This window comes from Odontesthes bonariensis, chromosome 2, assembly GCF_027942865.1.
Source record: "Odontesthes bonariensis isolate fOdoBon6 chromosome 2, fOdoBon6.hap1, whole genome shotgun sequence".
Lineage (NCBI taxonomy): Eukaryota > Metazoa > Chordata > Actinopteri > Atheriniformes > Atherinopsidae > Odontesthes > Odontesthes bonariensis.
In genome coordinates, this window is record NC_134507.1 from 15,486,807 (window position 1) to 15,513,989 (window position 27,183).

Below are 27,183 nucleotides of genomic sequence, written 5' to 3' on the forward strand. Positions count from 1 at the left end.
CAACAGCCGTATGTCTCTCGGGAACTTTCACTGCCATACAGACCCCACCGTAAAAATAATGACAAATCTGCATATTTGTCTCGTCTTGAAAATCGTATTAAAAAACAACTTGTAATGTCATAAGCTACGCTTATTTTAAAACAGCCACATTACACCATTAGCTTCGCTGCGTTGTTAGTTTGTTCCACTCCGCCCCACTTTCTTTAGGTTGCTAGGTAACGGCAGTCAGGTGACTGTCTGCAGACAGAACATGGCTGACCTGTCAGAAGACCAATGAGGGAAAGGCCAAATTTTGCATAATCGATCTTATTTTTTTTCCTCGTTTCTAACCAGAGTTGACCGTCGCGGACCGCATTTGACCAGAGCTGTTCAAGGTAAGCGTGGAAACGCTTAATGTTTGAGTGATATATCACTTTGTGCTACTCAGAGCAGCAACAGTCACCGTTGGTGTTGGCTAGCTAAGTTAAGCTAGCTGCTAGCCAAACAGACCCCGCTTTCTCTTTCAGAACCAAATTCAAGTGAGAGGAAATAACATTTAGGTAACTTTATGGGGACATAGCAACTTGCCCTTTTGCAAACGTGTCAAGGTGATTGCAAATCCAGCGTTATCTTGTTATATCGCAAGTATAGCAGTAGAACTACATAAAGCATTTGAAGGGAATTTCCAAGTCAAAATGGGATTTATCTTTTGGTCTTTCAGTGCCAAAGGAAGTTATCCATACATATCAGGGAAACAATTAGGTCAAGCCGAACGGTGTTTTTGGTTAAGGTTTATTGACACTGAAACCGTGTCTTTGGCCGTGTGAGATCTAATGCACGCAGTGATTAGTCGAAATGTATTGCTAAAAATGCCTCGTCGATGAATGAGCAGTGGCCTACACAGCTATGTAGAGTAAGAGCATGTCACACATACCTAGAAGTTTTTGCGGATTGATCTCTGTCCCCAGTTTGACTTACCGTGGAGAGGTTTAAACTCTTGACACCGGGGCAAATATTCATACTGGTTGTAAAGCTGTGGGGAGGCATCATGGTTGATCCCCATGGCCATGATGATGATCTTCATTGTGAGGACAAATGCTGCAGTACTGTCAAAGCCCTAAGTTCACTATTCACTAAACTTATGCCAGACCTATGTAGCACAATATTGTATTTGTCCTCAATGATTTGAACAAATTTACCACAGGCATCTTATTGTTGTTTGTGTCCCTTGGCCTTGAAACTACTTAAATGGAGGGCTTCCATCAGAAATAATGCATCGTTCTTTATTTGTGAGTGATTTCACTGTGGTTACTCTCGCAAACTTTCTTTGTCTGTGGAACAACTCTATGACTTGTAGTGTGGACCTGAGGATGTTTTCCCTCCACCTTATGGTGTGGGTTTTTGCATAAAGTTGCAGAAAACACTGATTACAGCTTGACCTCCACCAACAAGCTTTCACATCCGAAAATTCTCGCTCTTTATTGCAAGCAGAGAGGGCTTAAGATACCAATCAAACCACATAAGGGGGAGAGTTTACAGCAGACCAAGACATGTTTTCCTCTAGTTTAGTTTGACAGAACTCTAAAAGCTTCTATGAATTATTGATTCCATCCATAACAACAAGCAATCTGATTGCAGATGAGCGCGTTCCCGGAGGGAATGGCAAATGGCCCGAGCAGGAGTGAGCACTTGGATAACGATGCTCAGATTTGGGAGAGACCCTGGAGTCTTGAGGAGATACGTCAACACAGTGCCAACTGGTCTTTGGCGGCTGACTCGGGGGTAAGTCAGAAATGTCACCCACATGTCTGCAGTAGGCGAAGAAAATGGTCATTTCCTGTCACGGTTTGACAAATAATTGGTGAAACTCTGCAGAAGTGCATGAGAATATTGTGAAATGCGCTTTGCAGTAACCCTGCAACTGATCTTGTTTACGTAACCACGTTTTTTTTTCGTTTTTTTTCTTCACAGCTCTTCCTCTTCCTTCAAGACTTTTCCCAGAGAATGCTGTCTAAAACACATGAGATCGAAAATCAGTTGGACAGTCTGATCCGTGACACTAAGGCCACTGACAGCCGCTTACACTCCGTCTTCAACGACTTTCTAATGCTGTCAAACACACAGTTCATAGAAAACGTAACGTATATCATTTAAAGATTTATCGTGCAGTCACCGATAACAATTCCTCCCACTTCCTTGTGTTATTTTAGAGCCACAGGCCCTCTAGGGTGAACTTTACGTGGTGGATTCAGTTCTGTAACAGAAATCCCCTTTCATGTTTTTGGTCTGTTATAGAGAGTGTATGATGAAGAAGTGGAAGAGAGTATTCCCAAGGTTGATGCACTAGAAAAGCAGCCTGAACAGGTACATTAACTGATTAATGAAAGTCGGCTCACCTCATTTTTAATCCCTGGATACTTACTTATTTTTACGTTTGTTTTTTATTGAAGGAGAAGACTCGAGAACAGAAAGAATCAGAGTTGATCCCTAAGATGCAGGAAGCCGTGACTTACGGTTTAAAAGTGTTGGAGTCCGCCTTTGAGCATCTGGATATCAAAGCAGGGAACTCTGACTCGGAGGACGAGGAGGTCACAGACCGAGTAGAGGCCATCCTGGAGCCCAAGGTCTGCTGTTAGTTATGAAGCCGTTGCAGGATTCTTGAAATCTGTGCAAAACTGCGTGTGATGGTGCATCTTTACGTTAATGTTATTCCGTCTTGTGTCTCTGTTGTTGCTTTTCTTCCAGGATCTTTATGTGGACAGGCCACTTCCATATCTAATTGGTTCTCAAGCCTTCATGGAACAAGACGACGTCGGACTTGGTGACCTGTCAAGTGACGGTAATGTTCCGATCTTAGCTTTTTTTTCTGCACCGTAATGTGCACAGTGTAGAGTTTCTTCCCCTCACTGTGTGCATATCATCCTGTTTTCAGAAATGTCAGTGGACAGTGACCGGGACAGTGTGATCGAGAGTGAAGACGGCAAAGAAGCAGTAAGAACGTTTTTGTTTGTTTTTCTTATTTCTCAAAGTATTTTGCATTTGGCTTTTCAGGGAAATTGAAAAGCGTCGTCCTTACTCATTTATTTAACAGCATTCAGATGAGGACTTTGATCAGGAGGAGGAAGAAGTACACAATAATAATAAAAAGGTAATCTGTTTGCATCTTTGCCCAGCACAATAAAAACTACTTTACATGCTTGTAACCCGTGTAACTTTAGACTCTTACTTTCACATGTGCCCAGAAGTCATCCATGATGAGTTATGAGGAGGATGAAGAGGACGAAGATGAGGATTCTGACATATTTGGAGATTCAGACAAGGACGATGACGAGCCACAAGTACGCTCGTGCTCATGGGAAAGAATTCAATCACCACAATAGCATATAAACAAGTGTTTGAGTTGATTTGATTTCATTTGTCATTTTAATTTGAATTGATAAAGATTAGTTGCACTTTAAGGGGATTTGATAACATTTGCCCTGGTCATTTTCATGTCACTGTCAGAACACAGCTTCTTCCTCCTTTGCTGATGAGCTGGCCGCCCGAATCAAAGGTGAACCGCCTAGCAGACCCGAGGGAGATCGAGCATGTAAGTCCCTGTCGGCGGTATAACTCTCTTTGACTTTCCAGTCATCCGTGTTTCTCATCATAATTTATTTCAGTTAAATTCAAGGCATCCAAGTTTAAAATTTACATTGAAAAGCATCTCATGGACGAGGGTCATCACTGCATGTGCATGCTTATGGATTTTTTTTTTTCCTACTACCATGTCATTATCTGGGAAGCCTTGACCTCTAAGAAGAAGAGCAAAGGCAGAAAAGAACCAAAGCCTACAAAGCCACCGGGTAGGACTCTCATTCATCATCACTGATTCCAACTTTTTGGTAAAAGTTCGTTGTTTTACTGCAGAGTCGTTGTTGCCATGTTGCCTCATGCTGTTAATGTGCGTTGTTACAGCAGCCGAAGAGGACAGCGATGACATGTTTAAGCCACCGAGGATGGATGACGATGACTTCTCCCCGTTTGGAGGGAAAGGCGGCCTCTTCAGTGGAGGGAGAGGCCTCTTTGACGATGACGACGAGGTAAAGCAAACCAGGTGGTTTTCATTGCTTCCTCCTGTGGTCTTAATTCCACTTTACAGAATCTACATGAGACAGAAATTGATTTTGTGTCATCACGATGCGCCATTCAGGGTGATCTTTTCTCTGAGGCACCAAAACCTGTGGCAGACGAGAAAAGAACTGCGAATGAAAGCATAAAAAGCACAGCTCCAGCCGCTGGTAAGACAGCAATATGGAAAAGTTGTATGTGGAATTAAGCGGACTAGCAGGTAAACTTTCCTTTTCCAACCAGAATCTAGCAAACCTGAGAAGAAGATTCCAGTGGGGGCTGTATCGATATTCCCAGGTAAGAGAAGTGACTTATGGCAGCAAACATCAGTTTCTTGTCTGTTTCGCCATGCTCAAAAAAAAAAAATAAATCACTTTCTCCCAACAGACAACAGCCTCTTCAGTTCAAGCCAAGAGTCTGATTCAGAGGGGAACAAAGAAAATGGGACTCCGGCTGTTAAAACTAATGCCGCCCCCAAACAGCTTAGCGCAGGAACTGGCGGTTCTGGAGGAGGAAGTGGGCTGTTTGATGACGAGGACGAGGACGAAGAATTCTTCAGTGGTAAAAGCCTGAAAAAGTCCGACTCTGGTAGGTGAATGAAAATGAGGACATAAGTGCTGTAATGCTGAGTTGTGATCGGGTCTCCTTTTATTTATTTATTTTTTCAGCTGTACCGAAGAAACCCAAACCTACGAGAGCTATAGACCTTTTTGATGATGAAGACGACGAGGATGGGGATATATTCAGTGACAAGTACAGTGCACCGTCCGTTCCCCAGAGCAAGAAGGTGGAAGAGAAGGATAAAACCCCCGAGAAAAAGGTAAATTAAAAACATACGTGTGTCTCACCGCTTCTGAACAGGCTTGGTGTTACACTTGGGGACCATTCGACTTGATGGCACATCGACTTTTTGTACAATTCATCTTTACTTTCAGATCCCGCCAGGGGCCATCTCAATGTTCGGTCCCGGCACCAAAAGCTTGCTCAGTGAGGGCCTGAAGAAACGGCAGCTGTCTACCAGTGAGGAGTCTGAGAAATCTGAGGAGGTTTGAATAAATCATTGTTTGACACTTTACTCCCGATGAAATGTAGGCAAAAATAGGTTGCAACCTTATGTTTGATGGGAAATGGTGCGAATGGGACATACCGAATGATTAAACAGAGCATTCATTCATTCATTTGAGGGGAAGCCATGTATGCTCATTGGCATTCAGTGCCTGAGAAACTTTTCAAAATTATGACTGGGGCAACAAAAGTATGGAAAAGTTTGATCATGCTAATAAGACAACATCTCACAGCTGATAAGGTTAATGGTCAGATCGGACACAAAGTTGGGCCTGCATGGTGTAGCAGCTGACGTCTCATCAAGCAACAATGGGGAAAATGTTCCCCTCAGTTCCCAAATGCTTACAGAGTTTTATGGTGGTATGCATTCCTCCGGAAACACACGTTTGCGAGTATAAAATCGTTCTGTTTTCAAATGTTTATTTGATTCTGTATTTAGTTTTTAAGAAACACAATTGTACACACATTTGAGTGCCATCTCTATCGTACAATACAGACATTTTGCAACTTTGTGAAAAAACATTAGCTCATCTTGAATTTGGTGGTAGCAAACACGTCTAAAAAGATTTGGGCAACAAAAAGGCTGGGATGATAAGTTGATCTTTCACCGGCCGGAAAGATTCGGTGCCCCTTGAAAAGCGAAACGTGCCAAAGGAAACTCTGAACTGTTGAGCAGCTACAAGGTTATACGAGACAACGATGGGACGACATCCCTCTAAAGCTCCAGCAGCCGGTCTCCTCAGTTCCAGCTTTCAGTTTTCAGACTGTTGTTTAAAGAGAAGGGAATGCTACGCAGTGGTGAACATGACCCTGCCCCAACGTTTCTGAGATGCGGTGCTGCCATCAAATTCAAGGTGCACTAATATTTTTTTCATGAAATGGTAACGTCTAGCTTGCAACATTTGACATTGTGTCATTGTGAATAAGATATTGGTTTATGAGATTTGCACATCATTGTTCTGTTCTCACTTGCACGTTAACTCTTTTTTGTAGATTTGACCTTGTGGTTTGGGGCACATTGTAGTTGGGTATGCCAGTTTAGAAAGTTCACCTCTTATTTCCTTGTACTAATGTGCATGAAAATACTTTGTTCTTGGTAGAACGGTCTCCCTGCTGATGTTGAAAAAGCTGCCGTCGAGCCGACGCAGAAACCCCAGACCAGAGGCCTCTTCTCTGATGATGAAGACGCACAGGTCAAGCTCTCATACATCAATGGAAGAAAAATGATTAAACTGATTTTTATCAGCGCATTTTAATTACACTTCATATTGGTTTTACCCTCCACAGCTATTTCCATCAATCCCCAAGAGCCAGTCTAAGCCTGAACCTACAAGCCTGGGCATAGCCAGCCTGGCCTCTCTGTCTTTATTCGATGATGAAGAAGAAGAGGTAAAAGTTCATATGCGTCACAAAACTGAATGAAGTTGGCCGTCACTTTTTTTTTTTCACCCGGCTTTTTGTCTTGCAGGACTTGTTTGCATCTGCAGCCAAATCTAAACCCAAAGCTAATCAAGCTAAAGCCTCCACACCGCAGCCCAGCAAAGTCGCGTCCAGCTCCCTCTTCAGCGATGACGAGGTATACGAGTACGCAACAATGGATGTTTTCCTCCTCTCAGCCAGTGTTCTCCTGGATGTTCAATGACATCATTTCTGTTTCTCGAATCACAGGACCAATGGATCGGTTCAAAAAGTGGCGCAACAAAACCTGGCACCAAGACGGGGGGGATGACGACCAGTACCAGTGCTCCGTCCAGTCTTCCCAGCACCAAACCATCGCAGAAGAGCAGCCTGTTTGGCGCCGAAGACAACGATGACCTCTTTGCCCCCTCTAAAGAGCCGAGGTATTTGCGGCATTAGAACACGTTCGCTCCGACAATACATTGGAAACTATGTAAACTGTGTCTGTTGAGACAGTTCTTGGATAACTTTGATCATAATTCACTGGAACGCAGTCTCACTTGTCCTCTTGTTCTGCCGCGCTTCATATAGTCCGAAGAAGCCCCAGAGGGTTGCTCTCCTGTTTGAAGACGAGGGGGATTATGAAGATAAAGGCTCTCTCTTCGGCCCTAAACCTGCGGTTGCAACCAACCCTGAAGCCCCAGCTAAAGCAAGTGCACTCGCATCGCTTTTCTTTTACATATTTGTTAGGGATGACAAATCTTTTAAAGGCGCTGCCTAGGTTCAAGGGAACTGATTATTTGATGATTCATTTATATAACCTTTCATTTACACAGACATTTGACTTCTTTTCTTTTTCAGACACCTCTTGTTTCCTCCCGGTCGTCCACGGTGTCTGAGGAGTTTGCAGTTTCTAGGACAGCGGTAAACGACAAACCTCCGGAGCAGCCGAAACCAGCAGCAGCAAAACCCGAGCCTCTCCCAACTTTGCCGTCGCAGGAGGGCAACGAAAGTAAAAAGAAGCCCGCTGGAGCCGTCAGTCTATTCGGTGGCATCGACGTTCTTGCCAGCAAGCAGGCGAAAAGCTCCCCGAATGAAGCGGACCACGATGACATCTTATTCTCTAGGGAAAGCCCACCGCCAAATGTTCAGTGGGAGGAAAAGAAGGAAGAGAAGAGTAAAACAAACGCTGTTAGTCTGTTTGATGAGGAGGAGGAGGAAGATGAGTCGGATTGGAACGATCCAATATTCACACCCAGTAAGCCCACAGCGAATAACACTCTAAAGGTTTGTTTTTTTTTGTTTTTTTTCTATATCTTCAAAGCAGACCCATCGCATTGTTCTGTTTGTGCAGTCAAGGTAAACGCTGATTTCCTTACAGCCCGCAGAGGAGCGACCTCAGACAAAGAGCACAGGCGTCTTCCAGGATGAAGAGTTGCTTTTCAGTCACACTCAGCAGAAAGACAACGATCCAGATGTTGACCTCTTTGCATCCTCAGGAAAAGCAGCAGTCAGTATATGAATATATATATCATTGCTCTGTGTTTGCTTTGGATGTCTGTCTTCTCTTTGCAAGTAATTATTTTCACCACTTGTTAAGAATACGTAAATGTACTCGCTTTCCAGAGCTCCAAGCTCAGCTCAGTGAAGCCGGCAGCAGAGAGTCTGTTTGCAGATGATGATGAAGATGACCTCTTCAACTCCATCAAGCAGAAACCAAGTCCTCCTGTTCGTTTGAAGGGATTCGAATAATTTACATTGCAGTAAAATAGAAAAGGCCTTTTGATTCCTCTCTAAACATAGCCCCTCTTGTACTTTAATTTCCAGAAAGTAGCAGAGAAACCCAGCAAACCTCCTGACAGAGCACCACTTGCAAGTCCAGAACCTCTGTCAGAGATTCAGGCGAGTTTACTTTAACCCTGATCTACAGCTGCCATATCACGGTGTCGTGTTGTTTTGTTTCTGGGCCTTTAAACACGTTATTTGTGGGCCACGTGGTACCGATTTAAGAGCATTTTTCTGTATTAGCTGTTTTCTCTTTATTGATATTGTAATTGACACGTCAGCCTAGTGGTTCACCTGCTGAAAGGTTTGTGTTGTCTCTGAAATAACACAAGAGATGCTGTTGATAAAATTCTGATCCTGCTGTAATCTGACTGTACAGAAACCTGCATCGAGCCCTGTAAAAGCTAAAGATTCCTCATCGAGGATTGGGAAACTTCAAGTAATTTTATTATCTTTTTTTTTTTTTGTTTGTTTGAACTGAATCAAAAGTCTTTCCTCCTGACGTTTCCTTCTGATTCCTTCTCGGGGAAGCTTTTCCTGCTGCCGCTCGCACGTTCTCTCCCCCTGTCTACGCTTCTTTGTGTTCTATTTTCAAAACTTAGGCCTGATTTAGCAGCATTGTCACAAGTAAAAATAGATTTCCTTTCATATTGCTGCTCTTGAAGAGTTGTCTTAAGGCTCTAGCATGGTTGCTGCGTCTGCTCGCGCGAGCAGTGTTGATGACGTCACGAGTTCGTGCCCGCCATATATAGTGGCGCAAGCCGATGCGCCAGTAGTTGCAATTTTCTCCGTCACAGAGGTGGCGCTGCTACGTGAAGGTTACCGCTACTCTACAACCACGAAAGTGGAGAAGAAAACAATGAAGAGCAAGAATACTGTCATTAATGATACTGCTGCAGTATTCGGATAATTTTAATTTTTTAATTCAGTTAAAAGAGGTGATGGTCTGAAGCCCCCGGCATCAGCACTTTTTGAGTCTCTGCCCTCTTCTTTGCCTTCACGTATCTGTCCCGTAGCTTCTTCCACACATTCTTACAGAACTCTCCCTCTTTCCCCAAAGTTCTGCCAATCTCTGTGCACCAGTTTTGGGAGTTTACGTGCTCCCTGTGCTGTTTCACTACAGTTTCGTACAGCTGCCTGTACAAACGCACCTCCTCACTGAGCCTGGTCTCACATCGGTCCATCCGGTTTTTCGTTGGTGGCGCCGCCAAGTTACAAAAATCGACTGGTGCACGACAACGCGCTGCGCCGTCTTTTCAAGGGAAGCGCCAGGCCTGAAACGTCATTTTGACGTCACGGTCCGCCACCGCCGTGACAGACGCGTCAACCATGCTAGCGCCTTTACTCGTTACAGTTTCAGTAGTTATTACTCACTCCCCTTTCTCTTGGCTCATTTCGCTCTTCAGGCCTGATTTCTCATTTCCTTTTAAAGAATACTCTCTGAAACAACTCTGAACTGAGAAACTGCATGAGTTGACAGATGTGTAGATTTGAGGCGCACAAAAAAAAAAGGATTTTTCATATATTGGTGCTCAGGATCCATTAATAAATTACTGTAATAATGAGTCTTCTTTTTTTGTTCAGGCCAGTCTGATGATCAACCCCGCTGCGTTGCTCCCTGGTGCTGTACCCAGTATGTCGGAGGGTCCGAGTTCCTCCTCTGGGGTATCCAGCTCCAGCATGAGTCCCAGCCCGGCCACAACTCCTGTAGGAGCTCACGCAGACGGTGACAGAGGGGTGAGCTTTGACACACCGGTCAAGGTCGCAACGCTGCAGAGCACGCACAAGGTGGGTTTTTGTTTCCTGGGGTGTCACACTTGCAGTCTATAGGGCTTTCGGGTTAGTTTTATTGCTGTTGAAATTTTAGCATGTGATGTCAGCGTAAAATCTCCTGTCGTGCAGAGTCGAGCCAAAGGTGCTCTACTTCGGAGACCTCAGTCCAGAGCGGCGAGACAACAAGCTGCCCAGAGATCTATGGAGGACATCGAGGAGACTCTTGGAGGAGCTGTTTCTGGGCCCAACCCCAGTCTGTCTGGTTCAGAATTGCCTCCACCAGACAATTCCGGCCATAAACACATTAATCCAACATTACCTAACTCGGCAGCAACTCCAACCTCGCCCACCACCTCAGCCTCCCAGCCTTCGCCCCCTCAAATCTTTCCCAGGCCCTCTGAACTCATACTGCCAGTTTCAACAAATGCTGGAAAGAAAGACTTCAGTAAGACTTCTGATGAAGTTGACCTCTTTGGCTCTGACGGTCTGTTTGGGGCAAGCTCATTCACTAGCAAGCCCCCCACTAGAGAAACTACCAAGACAAGTCACCCTCAGGCCAGTAGCGGGGTAGCACCGAAGAAAGACGAGGATAAAAGCACACTCCCATCCCTTTTTGATGACGGCACTGATGACCTTTTCCAAATTGTCAAGCCACGGCCGAGCACTAAAAAAACTAAGGCCTCTGCCTTTTTGGAAGAAGATGAAGACGATGACATATTTCGACTGAGCAACAGTTCCACTCCCTCGTCCACAAGCAGTAAAGAAATCAAGAACAGCAGTAGCTTTTCAAAGCAGGACATCTTTCAGGTGCCTTTACTGTACACCCATGATAATACTGTCGAGGTCTATCACATTTCCTCTCTCACTGGCTGAATATCTGTTTTGCAGGATGAAGTAGCCGCTGTGCCTAAAGTCCACAAGAAGCACAAAGAAAAGACCATCGATGCCAGCTTGTTCGACGATAATGTAGACATTTTCGCTGACCTGACGGACACTTTCAAACCAAAACAGAAGTCCAAGACTAAGGGAGAGACCAAGTCAATATTTGACGATGACATGGGTGAGCCGCAATGGAACGCGCATTACACGCAAACTCTCTAAATGTGCGTTGGTTTTGTTCTGCCTTCTTAATCTGGTGTATTTCACTAAATGCTTCTGTATACCTCTCTGTTCCTTTAAAGATGACATTTTCTCAGCAAGCACAGTAAAACCAGTGGCAAAGACTCCCCATAAATCAAAGAAAACGCCACCATCGCAGGACACCAGTGCAGCAGCAGCGGATTCAAGCAACATATTTGACGACCCACTGAACGCTCTCGGGGGGAACTGATGTTCCGGAGAGGCCAGATTTGTACAATTGTGGATTCCTTTGTCATTCAGAGATCACTGAAGGATATCAGACACACTGTTGATAAGAGTATTTATTGCTATAAATTCATATTAATACTGTGGCTTATTTTTATTTTTTTTTGCAGATACACACTCAAATCTAAATGATTCCAGTCATCTGCCAACAGCATTTTTCAAAATCATCCTGGCATCATAGTTAATATGAACCGTTAGCCATTATTATATGTGATAGCACTTTAAAAGCATACTGTATGCTTAGCCTTGAGGCCTGCAGAAATTAACAGTAAATTTTTTTTTTTGTGCTTGTTGTTTTTTTTCTTCTTATCTTTTGGCTTTGCCTTGTGAGATTCCATGTCTTTGGGTTTGTGCCATATCATGCTTGTGAGACAGCAGTTTGTTTACTTAATGTCTTAGTCATTTTTGACAAATGTTTTTATTGAGAAATTCATCCATTTCTTAACTTTGGCTGTGATGGAAAAGAGATTTTTTTTTTTTTAAATGACTAAAAAGAAACATATTTTATCTGAAATTTGTGCGGTTATTTCAATTGAATGGCTGTTATGTGCCGTGTCAAGACGGATGCATTGATCGTGGTCTGACATCAGCAGACGAGTTCAACATGATTTTTACTTTTAAAGTAAAAAAAAAAAAAAAAAAAAAGAATCTAAGCTGGTTGAGGTGGTGGTCAGCACTGTCTCCACACACAGCCAGAGGGTTGCAAGTCCCATTCCCACTGTGGCAGAAGTGGGGATTTGCATATTCTCCCTGTTCTGGATTGGGTTTCCTCCAGATGGTTAATTTTCCTACCACGTCCAAAGATTGGCAATGTTAGTTTCACGAGAGAATCTTATTTTGTCATAAGCGTGCATGGTAGCCTTTTATCTGACCTACATCTCAGGCAGGAATAGGATGTATGTACCTCCAACACAGAAGGGGCTAAAACGGTTAAATGCGGTTAAACAATTGAAAATGAACTTTTAATCGAGTCATTCCATAGGACGTTTGCGTTGAAATCCTAACATAGTGCAATTCTGAGAACAGAAAAATTATTGGAACTAGAGGTGTCTGAACTAACACCGCTGTTTTGGGGTTTTGGGATACAAGTTGTCTCTGTGACCCTGGAGGCAGGCGCTATCGACTCGCCAACAAAAGTATGTCCCGCCCACTTCACCGTTCTCAATTGGTTCCTTTGTTCATCAGTCAAATGGAGTCATGAAGGTGTTGTTCTACCCCTTTTGACAGGTACGAAGATGTCGCTAACCAGGGAACAATGGCGACCGATGACGGTCAACAGTTCCGTTAGTTTTGTGTGCTGTTTTAACGATTAACCGTGATGTTGCTTAGTTTTGAAGGCAACGTTGCCATCGACAGATACTCGGGACGGGTAGAACTGAAGCCCCCTGGATGTAGCATAGCTGCCTGCTAGCCGACCTCCGTGAAAGGAAGCCATTGTTTGAGTTGTTGGCTAACATGGCAACGAAAGCTAACGTTAGCAGCGTCGGCTAGACTGGCCACCCCACAGTTTTGTTGCAGTGAACACTGGTAAGTAAATTTTTACCAAAAAAAAGACCAGCGTAAACGAAGGTTTAAAACGGTATTGTCAAAAACTGAGGTGCAAAACTGCCTGTGACATTTCTTTGCTAGCATTAGGCGCCGGAATTGTACTGACACGGTTTTACTCCATTCATCTCCGTTGTTAGGCAGCTAACTAACATACTCCATATTGTCTTGCTTAGCTTGTGGTCTCTGCTATAACGCTGCGGGCAAATACCGTGTTATACCGCATTAGGCTGGTGTAAAATGTTTATAGTATTGTCTATAACTTCACGACTTAATCGTTTTTTTCCTTAAAAATGGCGTGCTATGGCAGCCCTTTAATCTTTGAATGGGTGCACCCCAGGCCTCGTCACACCACAGAAATAACAGTCCACACAGACGGTTGATCTGCTGTGTGTTTTATAAACAGGGTTTGGCTACATTTACTTTTTTTTTTGGTTTCACTAATATGTTTATATGTCTCGTAAACTATCTCGTACCGTCTTTAATGTATATTAAATACACGATTGATCCAATCAGATGGCCTTAAAGACTGCACGGACATTTCGCATACCGTGTGTATTTGACAACATGCGGCTGCTTTTTCATTTGTGTAAGGTTTGTCTTTTTCCTTTTTTCTCCCCTTGCTTTTTCTCCTGCTGTTTTTAATTCGAATGCCTTGTGTGGGAACATTACTGTTGAAATAAAAGAAGGGCACCTACTTAAATTGGTCGTTTTATCTTAAATGCATCAAATGTAATAAGAATTTTAAAATAAATTATCCATTTAAAAGATCACTATTAACAAAACCGATAATATGGCAGGCTGAGGGGATACATATTCATATACAGCAAAACATTTTATAGTGGGGGGAGAGAGAGATACGGCTGTTAACATATGCAGATGTACTGTATTGTTTCTTTTGCATAGGTTGCTTCTGCCATATCTTGGAAATGGGACTGTTTTAATCCATTCCTACTCCAAGCTTCTCTACAGATATATTTTGTTATTTGTGCACTCCAGTAAACTTTTTGGTCATGCATAGGTATACTAAAGAGGCTTGGCTTAAATTGATACTATTCTTAAAGTTTATTTCCCATAAGATGTTCTTTTAGTCGAACGACACACAACGTGATGTGTCAAAGTCTGGGGTCAGCCACAGGACATCTTATACCATGGGCTTATGTAACGCACCTGATCTCCTTGAATTTTGGCCAGAGCCCATGATCCTACAGTGAATGTTTCATGAGAAGGTTGCCCGCGTCCACTGCCACCGATACGTGCCTCTATTGTACAACCGTTTCGGTGTGTCCTGCTGGTTTTTCCTTGTGTGTCCTTTCACTCCCATTGTAAATTTTCCCTGTAACCAATGCTCCGTCCCGGTGGTTGCCTTCAAATTCCGAACAATAACAGAAAAGTGTGAAAAGAGGGAATAAATGAATAAAAAGATCACACCCAAAAATGATTTGCTGACTTGTCTACTCGGTTTCAGACGTCACACTGTGGATGCTCATAGTTGTTATTAACAAAAGCCTTTACTGTGATGTTCATTTGTTGTGTCTTGTCTCTGCTCACAGCTGAGGTCATTCTACATGATGTCTGACAGCAGCGAGGCCAGTGAACAGACTCTCCCTCCCGCTTCTTGGGCCACACCCAGCACTTCACCGTCCTCCTAAAACTTCTATCCCAACCAGCCAGGATGACCGACAGGAAGGAGCCGCCCTTCTTTAATGACGACAGTGTGGGAGCTTTCCAGTATAAGCTCCCCTTCTATGACACTATGGAGCTGTTCATAGAGACCCTTACAGGGACCTGTTTTGAATTGCGTGTGTTGCCCTTTGAGGCTGTCATTTCAGTCAAAGCGAAGATCCAGAGACTGGAAGGTATGATACTTACCAGTGTGTAGTTCATTACATTACATTACATTCCGGTCATTTTGCAGACGCTTTTATCCAAAACGACTTACAATAAGTGTGTTCCACATCGGTTGCCAAAAGAACTTCAGGTCACAAGAAATCATAAGTGCATTTCCTTCCAAAACCAAACAGCTAAGAGCATAACTAGTGTTCGCACGTCTTAGTTTGCTGATATACGTTCTCATCCATGTTTTACAAGCCAAAGTATAGCACTTATCAAGAATCTTAAGAGGTTTCAATTATTTTCAGAGCTTAAATGGGAGTGGTTACAGGAAAGCCTGTAAATTTAAGATTGAATTATTATAAACAAAAAGATTGTCGGCAAGAGGTGCAGATTTAGCACCCCTTTTCTTCTCGTTAGGAAAACACACACACAGCATACATGAATGTATGCTGAACCTGATCACATTATGTCGACTTGTATTCACCATTGCATCATTACATTCTACTGGAACTGTGTCCCCCCCTGTGCAAAATTGCACAGGATCAGATCTTGGCACATGCTTCTGAAGTGCAGAGTCACTCTGACCTGATACAAGAACCACTGTTTTCTTTTCATCTTCACAAAATGTAGATGAAGGAGCAGGCTTCCTAAATGACAGCACCGAATCGCATGTCAAATCAAAAGTGTAAGACGATCCGGCTTTTTGTAAACTGCAAAGTGCAGCTGTCTCACACAACGTGTTTGTGGGCTCATCTGTTGGCTCGTGCCCAAAGGGAGGCAGTGGGCACACCATAGATAAACACAGCTAAACCTGTTCAGCAGAGTAGCTAGTTTGGGCCGTATAGGGTGCAGCAGAAATTTCTTTGAATATGTTGTTCTTTCATTGAACATTTTGGCCGTGGACGTCGCTTTGTGGGTGATCAGGATGACCTGCCATATGTACATTCCTCCCAGCTGTTCTCAGTTGTGGTATAAAAGGCCTCTGTGGATGTGAAGGTCTGTCTGCCAAAGCAGTACGTCAGTGACCTCGCATGTCTCTCTGTAATGAAGGGACCTCCGCTCACCCACAAACGCTATGGCTCACCTCCAGCACAGGGTCAGCGGGTTTACGGATCGCAGGCACAGAGAGCCTCCTGACCACACACATAAACCATCTCATGTCCCTAGAGAGCCTTTTCATTCTTTTGATGTAATATTGGACAGGATTCCTAGTATTTAGGGCTTATTTGTGTAAACATAGTTGTGTAACCAAACTGATTTACTTAAAAGTTGTATCTGTTAGACGAGCTTACAGTATGACGCTGAAACACTCTGTAATCTGACACACTGGTCAGATTAGTGAACTCAGTTTATGAAACATAAACGGGTCCGTGTCAACTTTGGATGTTTTCTCCCCCCACCCTCTCTCTGACTGTCTGTAAAGGTATCCCTGTTGCCCAGCAGCATCTTATCTGGAACAATGTAGAGCTGGATGATGAACATTGTCTACATGATTATGGGTAAATCTACTTTCTGTCCTATAAAGTGCTGCAACAAAAGGAAAACAAGGAAAAAAAAAAAAAAAAAAAAAACCTTTTAAAACGTAGAACTCTGTACATTTAAAATAATCTGAGGGAGCATGGTAAAATCTTTGCTGTCACAGGAGTGGTGGCTCTTGATTTAGTTCAACATGTTGTAGATAAGCCGTAGATGTTGAGCTTGGTGAGGCAAGTGACACCGCTGGTCATATTTAGAGCGCTTGCTCTTTTTATTTTTTTCTGTCATTATGAGATGCAGACCTCACCCTTTGGTGCTCTGCTGCCTGCAGATGGTGGTATTGTTATGAATACTTGTCACATAATTTTCCACATGAACGGCCTCTTGCAAGATGTTACCAGGCTACTCAATCATACCGCAGCGCATTTTTGAAGCAGATTTAGGGGGGGAAGCAATGAAGCATATGCTTATACATAACAATCGTTCCAGTGCAAATCCCAGTCCTGTACTTAATTTCATCTGGAATTCATCTTGTCCCTTGAAATGCTGTTTCCGTAACATCAGAACCTCTGCCTCAGAAGTTAAGCACTAAAAGCAAATGTTTAGTCTTGCTCTCTCATTTGTGTGTTTTGTCAACACTAAGTCATTGTGAGGTTTGTGAATCTGGCTGTATTCAATATCATTTTATTTGTGCCAACAGCATTGCAGAGGGCTGCACATTGAAACTGGTCTTAGCTATGAGGGGAGGCCCAATTAACACCAGGAGAGGTGAGAAACTGTCCAAAGAACGTTGCCAAATAGTGAATTTAGTAGACTGCATGAAGCTGGAGTTTGTAAATCTGCTTCCATCAGTCAGCACCTCGCTATGTTTCTTGGTCTACACTAGCTTTCTGTTTTAATCACTGAACCACCCCTCTGTTCTTTTGGCAGTTACCATAGAGGATCCTATCAAAGAAGTGGCTGACCTGATGGAGGGCACAAAGGAGGAGGGCTGGGAGAAAAACCTGGCAAACAAACAGGTGACGTTTGTGGTCTATCGTGAGGGTGACCAGCTCAACTTCTTTCGAGTGGTCGACAGGGGCGACGGCACTCTGACCCCTCTGTCTGAATCTCTGAGGTTGGTGTACTGGTAGAACAGCTGGTGTTTTCGTACAATTATATTCTCTCAAAGTTCTTTCACTTTGACCGTAGAAATATTAAGACCGCCGAGGAATTTAAAGAGGATGCACAAGCACACAGCTAGTGCATAAATTAATTTGAAATAATGTCGCAATGGCTTGCAGATGGTGGATTTTGTTAGATTAATAATAGGAAGAGGGTTTTTCTCCTGCCATGTTCTCCAGTGGTGGCTCGGTGTACAATGTGTATGCAGAGGAGGAGGATGGAGACGGTTCTACGGCTGCACAGCAGAGCCTTGAAAACTCTATCACTATGACCAAAATGAAGCTGCTCAAAGCCAAGATGGAGGACATGAACCTCAACAAGAAGGTACTAGAATCAATGAAGCCCATTAAAATTGTCCTGTCTTATCTAGCTGCAAACATGACCATGAAAATGTATTAATTTATAGTTGAGTAACAGACATGTCTTGTAAATGAAGACAGGTTTATTAAGAACAGGCATCATACTGTGTGGATTAATTATGTATAAACTTAAGTAAAGAGAGGCTCTTGGCAGTCCTGTGGAGACATTTCAACATTTCACCTTTTAATTATAATCGGAGCAGAAGCTTCAGGTCTGAAACCTTCAGTGGCCTTATGTTTGCAGATCCTTCAATTTTTCAGCCCAAGTGTTATTAGTGCTGTGAACTTCTCAAAGTAATTTAATTGTTAAAAGGAACGAAGCCAAATTCTATTATATTTTTATCAGCACATGGAATTGTGCTGATCTTAATCGAGGACTAATACTGATTGACCACATTGCCAATACAGAGTTGCATTGTTTTTGTCAGAGGATCGTGCTTTTCCAGATATTGAACTGTACAGGCTCTTTGTTTTTGCTCACGACTAACTAGCTTAAATCTAGTGACACACAAATCTAGGAACACTTTGAATGTATCAGTTTACTTGATGAGAAAAAGGTCTGCAGAGCTTTTGTTATCACTTCACCATTTCACCTCCTCTTGTCTTTCAGAAGTCGGCGAAGATAAAACCACGGGCTCCTGTTAGCCCACATCCCGGCGGCAGCTCCTCTGGACCTGCCAACACACGACATCATCATCGGCTCTTTCGCTCGCTCCCACAGATCAACCAGCCTCGACAGAAAATGGCTCCACTACCTCCGATTCTAGACCATGAATCTGTAGACCCATCTCTGCTCCCTGCTGCTGCGAGCTCTGCCCATTTGACAATCCCGAGACGGTCTCCTCCCTCTTTTTTGTCACCCTCTTGTTATATGCTTCAGGAGGAGGAACCATGGGAGACATGCCCACCTTTTGCAAAGATCCGTCCCCCTCCCAAAGTATCCCGAATGGACATTGGCAGCAGCAGGTTGATGAGAGACTGTGTTTACCCTCAGCACACCCCACTGTGCGCCAGAGGGCCACCTGAGGCCCCCTTTGACCCAACTGAGCCTTCAGGGGAGGCAGTCAGGCTGGATTTATTAGAGAAACCGGTTGGACTCGTGGCACCAGCACAACCTGGGGCTTCATATGGGGAACTCTCAGACCCTCTAGGACTGGATATGTCCATCCAGCCAGAGGGAGATTGTCAACCCTTTAATGTCGGGGCCCAGCACCAGCTGCCACACTCCTCCTCCCTGCTCAGTCCTTGGAAACTTGGAGCAACTGAGGCACTCACCACTAGAGCTGATGGAGCAAAACTTGGTGCATCGTTGCATATTAGCCCATCCTCTCCTTTGACTGCCTCCACCTCACCATCCAGCTCAACCAGACTGCTGTCTCAGCCTTTTGATTCCACACTTTATTTACAGCCTAACCTACAAGCGCAATCCTTGGTGAAACCGGGCAACGCCTCCCCTCATCCCCCGACCACCTTGTCAACTCACCCACCACGCCTCCGGGGTGTTAAAGTTGAGTCACCTGGCAAAAGACCGGAGCTTATCTCCAAAAGAGAAGCAAGAGGCATCACCAATATGGCAAACCAAGCCTGTAAGGAGCCACTGGGGTCTCTGAACAACTCTGAGCTGTTGGCTTCTCTCTCCACAAGGTCTCCAGACAACAGCAGCAGGGACAGCATTAGAGAGAGTCTGGGGATTGCGCTGACTTTGCCTCCTGTCACATCAGGACAGGGCAGCCTTGGTTCCAGGCTGCCAGCCATCCCAACCAACCGGTTTCTTCAGGATGATCTCATTAGACAAATGTCGCCATTGACCAGAGCAGCAGCCTCTTACAGAGTGAGCACTGATGGGTTTTGATGTTCAGTTTGTGACCTGCTCTAAAAATAATTATTTGTTTTTGTTTAATGCGAGTGATTCTTGTTCTCTTAGCACCTAATCAGTTTTCACATCTTTGAATTGCTGCCTTGTCCCGCTGCACAAACAGTAACACCAGCAATACCAACGTTTTAGTAAACAGAGTTGCAGTTTTTCTCATTTAGCCAATAATATCGATGATTGTATGCTCTTTTTATTAGACTTTTAAAAGTGAAACACTGCAATTGTTTTCCTTGTGAGCTCTAAAATATTTCTTTCTTTCTTTTTTAAGACCAGCAACTCTTTGGCTTCAGCTGCCGGAGCCGTGACATCATTCGGGACTCTAGGTAAGGGAGACGCACAGACACAGTTATGAACAGAAAAGAAGTGAAAGGAAAAATTACTTTAGTCAAACAATTTTCACTGGATTTGTAAAAAGGAAATTGGCAGAACTGGCACGAAATAAAGAGAGCTTCACCTGGTGCCGATGGGTTTACTTGGTGTGAGAAAGTGTGTCTCAAAACAATGGAACTCGCCGGAAGAAATGAAATCCATGAAATCCAATTAATTTACAAGGTAAAGAAGATTTGTCCGCACTGGATTTTTTCCCTGATGCACCAGCTCTGTTAACATTGACAACTGTTTTGGACCGAGTGTATGCACATTGAATTTAAAAGTTGCAAATCTCCTAAAGCAGGAGCCCACCAATGTGGTTTGCAACCAAAACACCCCCCCCCCCCCCCCTTTAGAATAGCTTCACATTCTCAATTATGCCGATTCCAATGGAAAGGTCTTTAATGTAAAGGAGACCTGGATGTCATGATTGATGGCCAGCTAGTCTGTCCTGATTATTTGCTGTCTCTCCGTCATGTTGCTTTGCATTTCCCAGCAGGAAGTAAATCGGGCCGTATCTTACTGAGTATATCACCCACCTCCTGGTACAGGGTGTGGTTATCGCTTGTCTCTTTTAGCAGGCCCCCCCAGCATCCAAAGTGAAACCACTGCAGATAGTTCAGAATGTGACAGCACGTCTGTTGTTCCAAAAAGACACATCACTCAATTGGCTACACATGGCTTCCTGAATTAAGTCCTAGTCGGTGACACTTGCCCACAGAGTGGCTGCAGGGACTGCATCCAGCTAGCTAAACTCGGTCACACAAGCTTATGCTCCTGCTTGTTGACAGCGCTCCCTTGTCTCCCTCTGAGCACTGCGTCTCAATAGTGCTTTTGTGTTTGCCGAAAATGTAAATATCTGCTCCTCTGTTTTTTTTTTTTAGTTGCACTAGGATTGCGAGCTAACAACAGAAGACTAGGACAGCCCTTGACTGAATGAATTAAATGTAACTTGGCTCTATTACAAACCAAAAACGTGGGTTCTGGTCTGACTATAGTGTAACCCACTTTTATGTCTGTGTGGTAGCAGACGTGTTGTGATATGTACAGAAAACGCAGAAAAGCACCCCGTTTGACAGCAAAGCTTGTGGTCCTTTCATCGCAGCACTGCCGGCTTTATCTTTATGTTCCTGAATCCCTACGGTTTGAAAAGCCGCTCCACGAGTGGAGCATGACAAAGCAGTCTCCTGATTCAAGAAGAGAACAGTGAATATTCTGACGTGTCATTTAAGTTTTCCTTTTGAACCTGTTTTTCCCAACGGAAACATAATTGATTTGGACCATCTCATGGAAAAGATGTCAGGAAATGCATCAATACATTTAGGTCAACTGAGAACTATCGCATTACAGTGCATATATGCATCGGTTCTTAAGTGGCGACAAATAAAATCACAATGCTGACTTTATATCTAAAAAAACTACCAACACTAACATGGAAGCATCTTTTTCTTTTTGGCTCGTGTTGATCTAACCTTTTCCAAATTCACAGTTAGTGTGATGGATCCGTTAGGTGCAAATTTAAGTGTGTTATTAAAGGGACACTAATGAAAGCAACTCCACAGAGGTATTACGCTCCTAATGCCACCAGTTAAAATGTCTGCACACACGGGGCATGCCTTCAGTGGTGCAGCGAAATGTTCCAGGGTTTATCGCAAATCTTTTAGCTATACATTCTGTCATTTTCTTCAGGCTCCAGTCGAGTACATAAGATTTTTCTTCTGCTCTCAGGCACTCCAGCATACCACCTACCTCCAGTCAAGGCTCCCGCAGGCACTAAGAAGAAGAGCTCAAAGCACTGCTTCGTCTGTGGCAAGAAGACTGGGCTGGCCACCAGCTATGAGTGCAGGTACAAGTACTTCCACTTACTCATCCACACACTTGCTGTCTGACTCTAAATCTCCCTTGTCTGTTCCTTAGTACAAAGTGCTCCTGTCCTGGTTTCTTTTGTCTTCCTGCATTTGTCTAAAGGAAACGGATGTCACAGATTGTTTCCCCCTAAACGACATCAGTACGGATGTCTTCCCTCTCCTGTTCGCACTGAGTCTGACACAGTAACTAATCTCTCAATATCAGACACTTAAAGTTTTCAGGTGTACACCACGTTCGAACGGCTTAAAAATTGAAGATGCTCAGTATTGAGGTTTCTAAATTAAAGCTCTGAAGAAATGTTGGGGGTGGGGGAGGGGGGTCATATGCCGACAGCGAAGATCGAGGAATAAACTTACACACGATGTTAACTGCTGTTCGTTTTTCCTCTTTAAGGTGTGGCCACAACTTCTGTGCCACCCACCGCTACGCAGAGGCGCACGACTGCACCTTTGACTACAAAAGTGCCGGACGGCGGTTTCTGCAAGAGACCAACCCTCTTATCAGTGCTCCCAAGCTGCCTAAGATCTAGACCCTACCAGCCTCACCACAAGATCGCCTGACTGGCCTGGGGGGGGTTCTGCAAAGGCATTTCAAGAAGGAACGAACCCATACACCACTGTGTGCTTTTTCTTTTTCTCAGCCAAGTTTACTTAGAAATTGAATAAATACTCTTTAAACCCACGTGTGAACCAACTAAAGTGGACTGAAATGGCACAGAATTGTCACCTCTTTATAATGTGAAAATGTGTATCCCTCGTGTCTGTTACTTTTTTTTCTTTGTAAACTAGAAAAAAAAAAAAAACACAAAAAAACAACAATTGTGCATGTTTGTAGGTAGTTTTTACTAAATATATCTGCTGCACGTTTTCCTTTTGTTTCTCTTAATAGGACTGCTGTTGACTTCCTTTAAGACAAGTCTTTAACAGATGCACTTTAGAACTATATTTATACATGTGACTTCTTGTTGGGGAAAGCTGCATACGTGTCTGTGTTTGTTTAATGAAGTGTTAATGATATCCAGATTGTTTTTTATATATATATATCCTGCACATCTGTTTTTTTCTGACCTGGGCACATACAACGTCACTAACAACAATTTTTCTTAAGAGAGAACAGTACACCCACTTAATAATGAAATGCTTAATATTTATTAATAAATACTGCTTATTTAAATGAAAAAGGATGGTTTTAAAATGGTAAGTATGCAATGTGTGTACGTCTGAATGTCAGTGATCTGTCTGCCTTTTGACTAACCTGTATTAGGACTTTGGGGGGAGGGTGGGGGAGGGCTGGGGTTGGGGGAGTGTAGGTTATGCTGTTTATGATGTGTCTACAGTGAGGTTGTTGCCATGAAAATCTTTTTGTACGTCTTTTTTTATTGTTCAGCTTTTGCAAAAACTTTTAATGCCGGTTAAGTATCTACAGGGGTTTGAACTAATAAAGTCTCTTCCGTACTCGCTGTATGTCACTGGTGTATGTGCGACATCCCACGCTCGTGTAAAATTAAGTTTCCAATCCGACTTTTTTTTCGCCACGCTGACAGGAAAGCTAATTTCACTATTTTACAGACAGTCCGGTTATTTCTTCAGACTTCCACGAAGCTGGCTGTTCCTGTTTCCCCCCCCTGCTTGTTCTCTTAACTGCTTGGTTGGGAAATGGGTTCTTCTCTGTATCGCTCACTCATTCTTTTTTACATTGAATACCCTCTCCTTCTGACTTAGGCCCTTTGGCTTGTTCCTTAGCAACAAGCTGAACCTGCTGAACAGTGGAACATCCATTAATTCCTGGCAAAGGATAAACAAAGCAGAGGACAACATCCTGTCAGATCTGCCTTCATTAACGCAGGGCCCCCGCAGTAGTGGAAAAGTGTCTTATTGTTACCGGCCCGTTCTCTGTTCATTTCTGTTTTATCGCTTGGCTGTTTGACGTCGCAACATGTTAGCGCTCGCCAGCAATTGTATGAATGTCCCAGGCTGCTGTATGGATTTACTGTGTGTTTTCATGTGAATAGTAAACTGTAAATGTCAAATACCGCTTTGGGAAAACAAAGAGATCTGTGATTTCCTTTAAAAAAGAATGGCTGAAGTGACCAAACAGAACTTTTCACCACATGATCGTGGTCAGATGTTTCGTATTAGGTGCTGACAGGGTGACGTGGGCAAAAGACTTTCTACCACCGATTCACATTTTAAAATATCTACCCACTCATTATATAATCAGGGAGAGCAACTGTATGCTCATATGCACACCTGTTAAAAACAAAAATCAAAGGAAAGGACTGGCTGACACCATATAGTGGATATGAGAACTGTTGCAAAAAAGAGTGGGGTCCCTCTCCGTACTTCGGATGCTCTTCAGTGTTTTTCTCCTCACTTTGTTTCTTCATTTTCTGCCTTTGATCCACTGTAACTGGGCTGAGCAGCCCATCGTGCTGAAACACAGTGAAGGGTTTCCTGTTGTTGTTTTTAATCCCGCATTCATGGCATCTCCAGCCGAAGTTTTTCCAAGTACATCACGTTGACTTTATTTCAAACTCATCAGTGCAGCAGCAGGAGCCCCTTAGCTTTCCCTAAAGTGGATGAAATTCAGTTTTCATAACAACAGACCTTCCACAGACAAAAAAAACACACAAACAAAGCACCTCTTAGTTCGGTTTGTCTGTCTTGCTGTTTACCTGGAAAACTCCAGCCATCAGCCTAATATGTACTTTGTCCTAAAAGCCGATAGATGAGCCAGCCGTGGCAGGAACTGTCTCACATTAGACTAAAAGCCAGCATGCTAGGATTTCATTGAGAACACATCAGTATGCAGAATCATTTTGGCAAACATGTTTTTTTATTCAAGCACCACTGAAGACCATCTCAGTGATTCTTTTTCAAGAGAGTTTCCTTCCCCGTCGCAGAGTGCTCCTTGCACGATATGTATAGACTTCATCTGAGTATCTGATTCGGTTTCTTGTGTTTGTCTCACACAAACCCCCCAGCCTAATGTCCGTTTTCTACTTTATGTTTCAGTATAGCTCATCCTGCCTTTTGCAACGTTGCCAAGTGCAGCGAATCTATATTTTGCCCAGACTGAAAACAGGGATTTTTGTTCTTTTTCTAGACATGGCTTTTCGAAGCAGATATCTTCCTCAGTGAGGGTGGAGGATGGTTTCATTCAGAACCAAAGTATGTAGAGGTTTGATGGGAGTTGTTGGAAAAAGCTGTGAGGTTACTGATAGCTACACTTTCTGTTCTTGTGTACCTATTTTTATTTAAAACTCTCATAAACTCTCTCGCCTGAAATTGATCCGGCAAGTTGAAACCAATAAAGCACACAGGAAGTCCAAGGATCTCTGTTTATTTGAATGCAGCCTCGCATGATTCTTTTTAACTGGAGTATCTATTCAAAATGTAAGAAAACAGCAGCAGTTCTTCACAACTCAAATAATTCATGTTATCCTGTAAAAATATTGGAGCCTGTGTGGAACAAGCAAGTCAACACTGCTGAGTCATAAGGTCTGTGCAGAGGCCTTGAAGAATCAAAACAAGGGACGAGCACTACCAGTCTGACAAGATCAGTGTGCCAAGGGAGAAAGTAGGAAATACACACTACAAGAAACTCATGAGGGTGTCTTGCATATCATTTTACCGTCCTCACTTCTAATCCCTGCTTCTGCACGATCTCCTGATGTGAACTCATCTCCACTGACATGTTCGCTTACCTGATCGCCTTTGCCTTTTTACTCTCCACCTGTGTCTTCTTCTCTTTATCTGTTAAACAAAGAGTTCAACAAAAAAGACCTTGTTGACTTTGTGGAACTTGTCAGCCTCCTGCTCTTACACCATCCAGCCCTTCCATTTAAACACACATGCCCTTGTTTGGCTATCGGCTGACGTGGTTGGTCGGGTTAGATATTCATCGAAGCTCAAAGGACGTGCACGTATGTAGGCATAAGCCTCTATGGCCGTTTTTTTGCTTTGTAAGAAGTAGCATTTAAAGATGCAAAGCCGTGTAAATGTGTTAAAAAGCTGTTTTACCATTAAAGGGACAGCTGTACTTCACTTGCCTGACTCTTTCACATAAAACACTTAAGCCTAATCTGTCCATGCCCCGCAGCACAACTGCCTGCTGTATCTCTCTGATACAGAGACACATGCATGACAATTTGGTAGACTCATGTCTGAGGTCGCTACTTTGTCCAGACAGAGCACAGAGGCTCTGTTGTCCAACCCCAAAGACAGCGTGGCTGACTGTGCATCAGTAATAAGCCCAAACACAATGACAGGTTTCACAGAGATAGGGCCGAGGCTTTGAGTCAACGGGGTCTAAGTGAGCCTCTCCCAACACACTGCACTGTGAGTATGGGGCTCTCTCGGTGCGGAATTGCGGAACTTGAGGACTTGATTCACAATTGCACAATCCGCTGTGATCCAGTCACGATCTGAAGTAATCAGTTTGTCAGAACACTCTGTGACATTCAAGTTTTTCTTCCTAGGGCTGGTAACTAATGTCTACATGAAACACCAATGTAAAATGTACCTGACGGTAATTGGATGAGGACTGATGATTTAATAATCAATTCCATTTCATAACAGTTTCCAGAATGCAGTTGATTGCATGAAACATAACAAAATATATGACTTCAAAAGACACGCAAATTCTTCTGAAAACACATTTCCGCGCACCAAACTAAACAGCAAAGCAGCGCAAACGTCTTTTTCTGTTGTGTGATATGAAAACCTTTTTGGTGTCTTGTGCCCCAGCGCCACAGAAGCGGTCACTCAGCACGCCTGCAGCTTCATTTGGACTGCAGCTGCACTGATATACTCTTGCACTTCTCTGTCTTCTCTAAAGGATGCGAGAGATGTAACTTTGGAGCATGTGCGGTGCATTGAGAGGTCAGAACCAAAACTGCATTATCTGGGTGTGTTTGCATGGTTTTTAAAACCTTTATTTCATCGGGAAAACGACAAGGGTTTAATACTGTACATATGTGATTCATTAGTAATTGTCCAAGACAAAAATAGTTCCTGGTTTATATGGCTGCCTGTGACAGCCTACAGTGATGGGGGCCAGCCTGTGGGCAGGGAAGAGAGATAAATCAAACACCAGTATCTCCATTATTAGATGAAGAAACCCCATGAACTGGGTTTTTGTCCTGTTGGTAGAAGTGAAGCTGTTTGTGTTTACGTCTGTATTAGGACTCTCTGTGATGGCCTCTTTGTTGGTTTT

At 43.5% G+C, this 27,183-nt stretch overlaps 2 protein-coding genes across 6 annotated transcripts; both read left to right on the plus strand.

Moving 5' to 3' along the window:
- Positions 1 to 226: 226 nt before the first annotated feature.
- washc2c (WASH complex subunit 2C) lies at positions 227 to 11,989 on the plus strand. 3 transcript variants are annotated; one of them, XM_075478277.1, is made up of 31 exons: positions 227 to 374; positions 1,618 to 1,761; positions 1,951 to 2,115; positions 2,275 to 2,343; positions 2,430 to 2,603; positions 2,725 to 2,818; positions 2,912 to 2,970; positions 3,071 to 3,127; positions 3,222 to 3,317; positions 3,484 to 3,568; positions 3,765 to 3,824; positions 3,937 to 4,061; positions 4,172 to 4,259; positions 4,333 to 4,386; positions 4,477 to 4,677; positions 4,758 to 4,909; positions 5,025 to 5,135; positions 6,255 to 6,347; positions 6,442 to 6,543; positions 6,623 to 6,730; positions 6,823 to 6,995; positions 7,144 to 7,261; positions 7,414 to 7,839; positions 7,934 to 8,062; positions 8,179 to 8,280; positions 8,380 to 8,454; positions 8,717 to 8,776; positions 9,922 to 10,125; positions 10,240 to 10,917; positions 10,999 to 11,170; positions 11,292 to 11,989. In XM_075478277.1, the coding sequence occupies exons 2-31, from the start codon at positions 1,618 to 1,620 to the stop codon at positions 11,438 to 11,440; spliced, it is 4,323 nt and encodes a 1,440-aa protein (XP_075334392.1). In that variant the 5' UTR covers positions 227 to 374; the 3' UTR covers positions 11,441 to 11,989. The 3 variants fall into 3 exon arrangements, with proteins under 3 accessions (XP_075334392.1, XP_075334393.1, XP_075334394.1); XM_075478278.1 differs by having other exon boundaries at positions 3,225 to 3,317; XM_075478279.1 differs by lacking the exon at positions 8,717 to 8,776.
- A 656-nt stretch (positions 11,990 to 12,645) lies between these two features.
- Positions 12,646 to 24,178, plus strand: zfand4 (zinc finger, AN1-type domain 4). 3 transcript variants are annotated; one of them, XM_075478282.1, is made up of 10 exons: positions 12,646 to 13,002; positions 14,574 to 14,879; positions 16,280 to 16,355; positions 17,033 to 17,100; positions 17,263 to 17,449; positions 17,676 to 17,820; positions 18,469 to 19,686; positions 19,997 to 20,051; positions 21,826 to 21,943; positions 22,360 to 24,178. In XM_075478282.1, exons 2-10 carry the CDS (start codon positions 14,696 to 14,698, stop codon positions 22,493 to 22,495), a joined length of 2,187 nt encoding a protein of 728 aa, XP_075334397.1. In that variant the 5' UTR covers positions 12,646 to 13,002; positions 14,574 to 14,695; the 3' UTR covers positions 22,496 to 24,178. The 3 variants fall into 3 exon arrangements, with proteins under 3 accessions (XP_075334397.1, XP_075334396.1, XP_075334398.1); XM_075478281.1 differs by having other exon boundaries at positions 18,466 to 19,686; positions 22,360 to 24,171; XM_075478283.1 differs by lacking the exons at positions 12,646 to 13,002; positions 16,280 to 16,355 and having other exon boundaries at positions 14,798 to 14,879; positions 18,466 to 19,686; positions 22,360 to 24,177.
- The last annotated feature ends 3,005 nt before the right edge of the window (positions 24,179 to 27,183 follow it).